At 41.2% G+C, this 9735-nt stretch overlaps 1 protein-coding gene across 3 annotated transcripts; it reads right to left on the bottom strand.

Annotated features, from left to right (window-relative positions):
* Positions 1–519: 519 nt before the first annotated feature.
* On the bottom strand, positions 520–8628 carry LOC146575102 (butyrophilin-like protein 1). 3 transcript variants are annotated; one of them, XM_085275304.1, is made up of 5 exons: positions 8375–8628; positions 4089–4427; positions 3726–4004; positions 2662–2793; positions 520–1791 (listed from the first exon to the last, which is right to left on the bottom strand). In XM_085275304.1, exons 1-4 carry the CDS (start codon positions 8448–8450, stop codon positions 2675–2677), a joined length of 813 nt encoding a protein of 270 aa, XP_085131430.1. In that variant the 5' UTR covers positions 8451–8628; the 3' UTR covers positions 520–1791; positions 2662–2674. The 3 variants fall into 3 exon arrangements, 2 of the variants coding, with proteins under 2 accessions (XP_085131430.1, XP_085131429.1); XR_014892529.1 differs by having other exon boundaries at positions 2662–2788; positions 3726–4427; XM_085275303.1 differs by having other exon boundaries at positions 3726–4427.
* Between the last annotated feature and the right edge of the window lie 1107 nt (positions 8629–9735).

The raw sequence follows: 9735 nt of genomic DNA, 5'->3' as shown, positions 1-9735 counted from the left end.
CCGAGCCCCAGACTCCCGGACCCCCAACAATCCTGGAAGAAAGAGGCACCCACCCCAAACCAGAGAGCCAGGTGAAGGGATAGGACAGCCTGCAAGGAGGACCGCAGGACACAGGCCAGCACAACTCACAGAGAGAAGGAGACTTCAAGTCTTTCTAATGGACCAGTAAAGGCTGCATTTAATTCATTAGCTCATTGCTGTTTGCTGCATGCTGGAGTTTTGGACACTAGAGGGCGCCAGAAAAGCACTGCATTTAATATTCATAAATTCATTGAGTGATGTGCAGAAGTCTGAGTAAAATCAAACTCTAAATAAAGCGAACAAAGCAACATTTAGTCAGCCTGTGATGTAGAGTTGAGATGTTTTACAGCTGACTGCAGGATGAAAGATGGAATAATATTCAGCATTTAAGAACAGACGCTAAAAAAGCTGACACAGCTCTTTGTTCTAACAGAAACATCATCAACAAGAAGGGAAACTAACTGTAAAAACGAAAAGACAGAGTTTGGAAAAGGTTTTATTTTTAAGTTGAGACAATGTTTCATGTTTTTTCATGAGCATGAAGGCACTAGTTGTCCCACAAGAAAGTTCATTCATTCATTTCACCAACAAAAAGGAGAAAACTAATGTTTAAAAGTCCTGAGCATCAAGCCTCCACAGAGTGGAAGCGAAAGTATCAGCACAGACTAAATAACAGTAAAAAACAGGGACTTCGCTCATCCTTGGACCACGTCAAGCTTGCATGTGGAGCTCTGAGCGTCTGTTTCTCTGTAAAAACATAAAACTGGAGCTGATGTGATCAGGACGACATCCGTGGCAACACAAAGATCTCTGGCACAACTTCACTTGTACTCAAGGTGCATGGAGGAGAGCGATAGCCTAAAGAAGGTGAAGCTCGAGCAGCATCGTGGGAACAAGAACGACTGAATTACTCAATCGACATGTTTCTGCTTGTTGCCTTCATCAGGAAAACACTGGGCAGAGGATGGGAGGTGGGAGGGGCAATGATGATGATGAGGAGGAAGCCTCTAACACGTGTTTTGAAAAGAAAGTTGTACATTACACAGCAGAGGTACATTTTGCACACAGCCACAGTTAGTTACTGTATATGTGCACATTTGTAAACATGGCTCTGTGAATATGGATCTTTAGGAGTGGGGCTCCAGTCGTTGCATCAGATATTAAATTTAAAGGATCTTGAACAGTTTTTATAGTGACAGAATTTTAAAAAGGCAGTCAACATAGACCCAGACACGTCTATAAACAGCACAACGTTCATGTTTTCAAATTGTTTGTTTGTTTGTGTCTTTGATTTGAGATGGGATGACCTGTGAAACGATCTTCTGTGTGACTAATGACCGAGACCGTCTGTCTGCAGACATGAAACATACAATAATAATAATAATGAGAGCAGTAGTTCTGGGAGCACAAACACTAAAAACATTCACAGACGTCCTGTAACAGGACCGAACAGAATTAAAACCAGCTGCACTTTCGCCTGCTTCACAGTTCACTTCCTGATAACAACATGTCAAATGCAGTGTCTGTTTTCACATTTCATGATCATCATAGAAAGCACTGCTTCTCAATGCAATTAAAAAAGATGGCATAAATTAAAGCAAGAGTATTTCCTTCCCTGTAATAAGCTGCATCAACATAAAGACAAAGGAAACGTAGGATTTCAGTTCACTGAGGTATGAATCTGTTTTCCTCAGTAACTTTGTTCTGGAGCCTGGAGTCTGCTGTAAATCAGCCTCACAGAAACATCGTGTCTCTGGTTTCACTGAGAAGCTGCAAAAAGGAAATAAAAGTACTTATTACATAAAGTCTGCTTTTAAAATCACACATACACATGAAGAATGTTGGTCCTGTGAAGATGAGAATTTTTATTTTGTTAAAACAACAAAACACAATAAATTCTGTTGGTCAGAATAAAAACATGTTATCATGAATACATCTGTACTTCAAACAGGAACTCTGCACACCATTCCCTCACCGTTCCCTCACTGTTCCCTAACCGTTCCCTCACCGTTCCCTAACCATTCCCTAACCATTCCCTAACCGTTCCCTCACTGTTTGCTAACCGTTCCGTCACTGTTCCCTCACTGTTCCCTAACCGTTCCCTCACCGTTCCCTCACTGTTCCCTAACCGTTCCCTCACTGTTCCCTCACTGTTCCCTCACCGTTCCCTAACCATTCTCTAACCATTCCCTCACTGTTCCCTCACCGTTCCCTCACTGTTCGCTAACCGTTCCGTCACTGTTCCCTCACTGTTCCCTAACCGTTCCCTCACCGTTCCCTCACCGTTCCCTCACTGTTCCCTAACCGTTCCCTCACTGTTCCCTCACTGTTCCCTCACCGTTCCCTAACCATTCCCTAACCGTTCCCTCACTGTTCCCTCACCGTTCCCTCACTGTTCGCTAACCGTTCCCTCACTGTTCCCTCACCGTTCCCTAACCATTCCCTAACCGTTCCCTCACCGTTCCCTCATCTGATACTTTTTGGACATTAAAAAACAAAATAAACAAACTCAGTGTGACTTTTGTTTGACAGCTTGAGGTCAGCTTTTCTTTCTCTGGTCATTTATTCATTCATGTCTCTATTATTTGTTACTGCATCATTCTTGACAAGGTCCACAGGTGTGAATATGTTCAAACGTACCTTTAAAGGCGAGTTACGCTGTAGTGTAGATGAAACACACACAGAGAGACAAAACGACGAGCGCAGAAAGAATCCCAGAAACAAATGAAACTATGAGCACGGTGTCTCCACGGCAGGACTCAAACAGCTGGGCTGAAACACACGACACAATCCAGCTGTTACACTAAAGGTCAGGTTTAGTTTCAACCCACAGAAATAAGATCAGCGTCTGTGATCAATGAAAAAATACAAACACGTCTGTGAAAACGTTTTTTTTCCTTCCTGATGTTTTATTTTATAAGCCGAGTAAACAGAAAATAAGATTTTTTAAGTGATGTTTTTATTTATTAAAGGAACAAAAACGTCCTACCCTGACCTTTAACCTGTGTGAAAACAGGTGCTTGTATTTCCCTCTGCAGCGCTCAGGCGTCTGTGATAACTGATGAACAGTGCGTCACACCAGTGTGGAGGATTTTCTGGTCTGTTCTCCTAAACTGACACAAGTGCTGCCTGTTGTTCTGGGTTCTTTACTGACCTCCTGGATGAGCCACCGATGTGCTCTCAGAGTAACTTTGGAAGGTCGGCGACTCCTGCTTCACCACTTTTCCAACTCCTGTCTGTTTGTAGATAATGACTCTCTGTGTGAACCATAAAGCCTTAAACACGAGTTTGTACCCAAACATCACCGATAGATGTCACTGACTTGTCTCAGCTTCTCTTTCATGATGCGCTGCTTTGTCAGATTTTGGTCTAATTCACTTTTTCAGAAAAGTTTTTTGTCTTTTTTTATTCATTTCTGGTTTTCAGCTCTGGCAGCATTAATGCTTAAAATAGGAAAATTAAACTCAGCTTTCCAAAAGATTTGCCTAATCACAGTGTGTGTCTGTGTTTGGATAAATAATCTAAAAACTGCCTTTTGTATTACTTTGTTATTTATATTTGTTTGATGATCTGAAACATCTAAATGTGACAAATATGCAAAAAACAATGAAATCAGGAAGGAAGATAAATACTTTTTCACAGCATTGTTTAAAACATACAAACATCAGCATCACAGACTGAAACATGACGAGCGGGAATCAAACCTGGAACAAAGATCTCGTCAGCAGCTCGGTGGCTGAGCTCCTCCTGCGTGGCTGCACAGAGGAAGTGGTTTGTGTTTGTCCTGGTCACCGTGGTGAGGAGGGTGATGTCATAGCGGCCGTCTCTGTGTGACACCTGTGGCTCCTCAGCAGGAAGGATGTTCCCATCGCTGTCCCTCCACTCTACTCTCAGCTTTGGAGAAGCACCTCTGACCTCACACTTCAGCTGCACCCCGACCTCGCTGATGTTCAGGATCCCAACAAACGGCTTTGGAGCTGCACCTGTGAACACAGCAGGAGAAAGTGGACACTCCATACTGTTCAAGGTTGGAATAACTTGACTGATTGCAGAAATGAAAGACTCACCAACAACCAGGGTGACGTTAAATGTTTCTCTGTCCGGCTGATGAAATGGAAAATCACAGGTGTAGTCTCCACTGTCGGCCACCTTGGTGTTTCTGATGATGATGGAGGCGTTACCAAACTTCAGCTGGTCTGAAAAGTGTGACACGCGTCCTCTGAAGTGCTCGTCTTGACCTGAACGTCTGTTATTATGATGGAGGCCGGCGTCGTACACAAACACCTCCCGCTCATCGTCTTTCTTCCAGTGAAAGCGCGTTCGTACGAGGCTCTCCTGGGAGCTGAGCGAGCACGGCAAGATGATGTAGTTTCCTTCAGATACAGCCACCACGACGGTTCCTCGCCCTGAAGAATGAAACATATTTAAATCATTATGTTTAAACACAGAACAAATGCAGATCATTCAGAGATAAGTATTAAAACATCACATTCCTCCAGCACATCACACACACTCATATTGTTCCTGCACAGGCTTCACTGCTGAAGACATCTGCTAGTGTGTTGATCCACTCGTCTGAGTCTCACAGCTCATCACAACAGTTTGTTTTTTCAGTCAAAACCATCTTTTGCAAACCAAATGTGTCACCTTGATGATGAGTTTGTGCCTGTGTCTTAACTGTTTGGAAAATTTGGACTTTGCTGTCATGCAACAGGCAAGTCAATCAAGAAAAACTGTAAATTCAATAAAAAATTGTCAACATGAATTCTTTCGATGCTTTGTTTATTGCTCGGATCTGTAGCTAGTGTTTAACCCGTATTTGTGACTAAAAAACAGACCTGCAAACATATTTTTGGGCAGCTTGTCAGAAAAAGGTCTGACAACATCAAAGCCAAACAGCCTCCACTTATAAACAGAAACACTGATAAGCAGTAGCAGTGATGATGAGGCTGCGATAGTTTAACGTGGAATTTACACACAGTGAAGACTGAGACGAAGAGCTCAGGCTGATTTAAAGATACAAATCTGTTCTGTGATCAACATTAAAACCTTTAAAGTCCTTCATCAAAGCTCCTGATCATCAAACTCTAACATGCAGAAAAGCAAACTTTGTCGCTGCTCCATCCTCCGATGTTTGTTTTACACACATCTGCAGATGACCTGTTCCCTCAGTCTTTGAGACGCTTAAATGATGCAGCTCGCCGACAGCAGCCGTCCTGTTTTACATGGAGAACAGGGGCGAGTCTAAAGGGGGGCATGAGGTGTACTAGACTATATTTGTCTTTCATACCATTTTTTAGATTAAAAGTGAAATTAGTTAAAATATTTTATTGATCAAACTGCGTGAATATTTGAAAATATAAAATAAAAGTTTGGTTTTAAAAGCCAGTAAAAATGTACACAGACGACTCTGAGACACTGAGCTGAGGGTGGTTAAAGTGGATACTGAAATATTATTATAAATTAATAGTACTTGACTCCAATTAATGTCAGCAAGCTTTCTAAGAAGAGTCAAGCTACATTTTTTATGCCTTAGTTCAGATTGAAGATATATTATTTTATTTGACTTTGACCTTTGACTGTACATGAGATTATTTATATATTTTTTCATTTAAGAAAATGTTTTCTATTTTATATTAATACACAGATGTTGTATGCAGTTAAACTATAAACATTTCTTCATTTCTAAACCGGAAACCAACGAGCAGTTTGTTCTGAATCTGTGACACAAAGAATGAATCAAACTCTGAAAAGCAAAAATGGGTGCTACCCAACACATGCCAGGTGTACCTAATAAAGTGGTAGGTGAATATATATATAGCATATAGCATATGCTCGTGTGTAATTGCAGTGCCATGTCAGGCACCTGTGACACAAGACTGAGAGTCTGTGTTTCTATTTTTGCAGCTGCACCTCTTCTGAGAACGTGTCAGCAGCACTTTAATAATGTCTCTCTATTAAGCATCATTAAGTATCATTAAGTTATTAGTAAGCTATTAGAAAGTGCTTAATTCATCATTCACCAATTCACAGAGGTGTGGACTCGAGTCACATGACTTGGACTCGAGTCAGACGCGAGTCATTAATTTTATGACTTTAGACTTGACTTGAAAAAATGTTTTAAGACTGTGACTTGGACTTTTACACCAGTGACCTGGGACTTGAATTGGACTTGAACCGGTTTACTTGAAAAGACTTGATATTTCACCCCCATCTCTAAAATTTAACACACATATTATCTCATTCACTGCCAGGGTTTTTGAGCATTTTTACTCATTTTTGAAGAGCCACAGGAAACTGAGTGTTATGATCATATAAACGCTGAACCAACCAAAATGAAGAACAGACTCTCTTCTTCCATCCAAAAAAAAAGCTTGTTTCTACCATTTTCCATTCTTTAGTAATCAGCTGTAGAAGAGAGGTGGGTTCCACCAAAAATGCCTGTTTTGACCACAAAAAGGGAGAAAACGAGCTTTTTGTGAAAAATACATTTCAAGCAGTCTGATGTTCACTGACAAGCTGCCCGAGGTTGTATTCTAGCCCCTCCCATTGAAAAACGTAATTGACGTCTATAGACGTCAATGGCAGTGAATGAGTTATATAGAAAATGTGCACCATTAATTCAATTCATTCATTCATTTATTCCAACCACACTCCGTACGTATGTGTGCGTGAGCTGTAGCACAGCCAATCAAATTAACCAGATTTTTTTTTAAGAAGAAAAAAAAAACGCTCAAAAATGCTGCAAGGAGTTATTTTTTTCAGGTACATAAACTATGAAGTAGTCAACAAAAAAATGAAATGCAATATGCAAAACATGCAAGCAGAGAATCCCAGACAGAGACGGAACAACTTCAACTTTGTCCGACAGCTGAAGTTGCATAAAGTAAGTAGGTTCTCTTTTGCTACGATTGGATAGCTGACTTCATCTAACTAGCAAATGTTGTCCAGGCTACGTTGATGGTACTGTCTAGTTTTAATGTGTATGATATTTTTGTCATGCTATTTTAAAGCCGGTCCTACAAGCGCATCCAAGAATAACATGCAGCTTATCTCAGAACTGTCGGTGAAACTTATTCTTGGAGCTAAGTTTAATTGAGCTGCATTTTATAGAGGTGCAATTTCACAATTTGTGTATATTTTGTAAGTTCACTATTTTGTCATGTGTTGAGAAAAACAGATTTAAAAATCACATGGTCTAATATTTACATTTACATATAACTGCGACTTTTTTTTGTTGTTTTTGTTTTTTAAAGACTCGAAAGGACTTGAAATTTAAAGTTTCAGACTTGAGACTTTACTCAGACTTTTACACCAGTGACTTGAGACTTGACTTGTGACTTGAGGATAAAGACTTGAGACTTACTTGAGACTTGCAAAACAATGACTTGGTCCCACCTCTGCCAATTCGTCTATAAATCACTCCTCCTTCTTAGTATGTCGCCTCTAATTACAGATGTGATTATTCATCTGTGGTAATGATCATAGTCAGAAAACAATCTGTATTCATAATGACATGCTACAGAGGAGTATGCTGTATAAACAATGAATGACCTTAATGATGCTTAATAGTGTGACATTATTATAAACGTGTTCATGTTGCTTTGTCCTGAGAGGCAGTTTCAGCGTCACACTGATGTGATTTGACTGGAAGCACAAATGTGATGCTGGTAAGTATTCAGGAAAGTGATGGATCAGGATCTGTTTCTAATGAGAAGTTCATTCAATTCAATTTTATTTATATAAAATCACAACAACAGCCGCCTCAAGGTGCAGTGACGTGTGTGGAAACAATGAGAAAGGCTAACGTGATTTGAGAATTGAGTGAGAGCTGAACAATGTACTTAATAAAGTGTCCAGTGAGTCACTTTATTAGGTACATTATATACTTGAGATTAAAGTTTGAATTCTTTTCTTATACTTGTTTAAACCCACCGATCTTAACAGAAGAACATGAAATGAATGTAAATAATCCCGTCACATCTTTGGGAACGATCACAGAATCAAGTCCTTAAAGAAAACTTTCATCATAAAACAAATGTTAGAACAAACGTCTGACGTTATACACAAACCAAATCTCAAAAACAAAAAGAGAGCTCATAGATTATGTCCGGTGTCTTTGACTGTAAGTGAGTTTTTTCCAGTTCACATCTGGAGCAGCTGGATCCACAAACTGCTGTGAGAGCAGGCAGTTCACAGCACGCCATCACATTTTAATTACACGAATGGGAGACAATAGTCTGGATTCAAGGTATTGGAGACATGTACAGCTGGTATAAATTATAAAGGAGGTCAGAGCACAGAATCAGGGAGACTCTGTGAGAAATGATCAGAGTTATTGATGATTTCCTACCGTTTTGATGTGCTGCTGTTACTGCAAACATCATCAGAGGAAAGACGAACAAAGATAAAAGCTCCGCTAAAAACATGATGCTGAATAAAGTCAGTTCGTCCCCGTGATCCGAACGACAGCAGCTGGTTAGGAGGTGAAATCTCTGCAGTTAAAGCACCAAATAAAGTCGGAGCAGTTCCTGCAAACCGGAGACCAAAACCTGAGACCTGGGAAGGCTCGCACACCGAGATGGTCGGACACAGACTGCAGCAGGAACCAACAAGTCTTCACTGTCAGTGTGTGTGTCAGTGTGTGTGTGTGTGTGTGTGTGTGTGTGTGTGTGTGTGTGAGAGACACCTAACTCTGGAAGTAGAAACAGCAGACTCACTCAGCAAGTATTCACATGCACATTAAAACTTTCATCACTTTAAATTTTTCTGTGAAATCGCAGCTCTCAGGAACACGATTGTATCCTTTTTCTGATGAACAGGTTCAACTTTCAAAGACCTGCATTCACTGATAAAACAAAGCAGCTGCGCCACATTTCCCAGAAGTTCGTAGTGGGAGTGGCGGCTTTAAGCGTGCGCGGTCCTGCTTCAGGAGCTGTGGGCTCACGGCCATAAGCAGAGAAATCACAATGAGCGCAAACACAGACACACACAGAGAGGCAGGATCAGTTTATCTACACAACAGCCTACAGCCTGAACGACTGTCTGTCCAAACTACATCTGCTGATGTTTGGTGGTTGAAGCAGGAGAGACAGCAGTGATGGAGCTGCCAACCAGTCCTGGCTGCTGTAAAGAGTGTGCGTCATCATATTTATCTTGCAACATAACAGGGGACCAGATACCAACAAAGTAAACGTGAAGCAAACACTGTGTTTGTGAAGCTCAACTTCTTTTCTCTTGCTCCTCATGAAGCTCTTTAATGACTAATGGCTTTATTCCACCTTGATTTTTATTTTACCCACAGTTAGATTCATTAGCCTCCAGCATGGGTCTCATACGCTCAGGAACCCCTCCGTGGGGAGATCTCCTCTAGGGGTTAAAAACCTGGGACTCGGGATAAAATGAAACAGCTTGATGAACCCAAAGGAGTCCAGTGCCCTTCATTTCAAACTCGTGACCTGACCTGAGCATACACAGACAGTCAGAGCTGTTATAACCCAGATAAGCTCAGGATAAAGGATGGACGTCAGTGTTCGCTGATTAGGAAAACCCAGAAAAAAGGCCAGTGAACGCACCCTTTTGCACCCGGGGTCACTGTTACAGCCCACTCTAATCAGCGAGGGGTCCACAGTGAATGGATATGCTGTGAGCACGGTAAATGTTGAAGCATTACAGGTGCAGTTTGTGTAACTGCTGACCTGTTAGTTCTGGGCA

Source organism: Mchenga conophoros, linkage group LG5 (assembly GCF_057382185.1).
Source record: "Mchenga conophoros isolate Kocher_MC1m ecotype Shallow Benthic linkage group LG5, M_conophoros_male_GT1.1, whole genome shotgun sequence".
Lineage (NCBI taxonomy): Eukaryota > Metazoa > Chordata > Actinopteri > Cichliformes > Cichlidae > Mchenga > Mchenga conophoros.
The sequence above is the reverse complement of the archived record's forward strand: the minus strand, read 5'-3'. Positions and strand labels throughout refer to the sequence as shown.

Excerpts from the sequence above, each read along its gene's own strand:
- LOC146575102 (XM_085275303.1), bottom strand. The coding sequence starts at position 8,450 with ATGTTTTTAGCGGAGCTTTTATCTTTGTTCGTCTTTCCTCTGATGATG. Across the intron at positions 4,428-8,374 it reads AACAGCAGCACATCAAAACG|GGCGAGGAACCGTCGTGGTG; the intron begins GTAGGAAATCAT and ends TTCATTCTTCAG. Across the intron at positions 2,794-3,725 it reads TGACGAGATCTTTGTTCCAG|CCCAGCTGTTTGAGTCCTGC; the intron begins GTTTGATTCCCG and ends CGTGTGTTTCAG.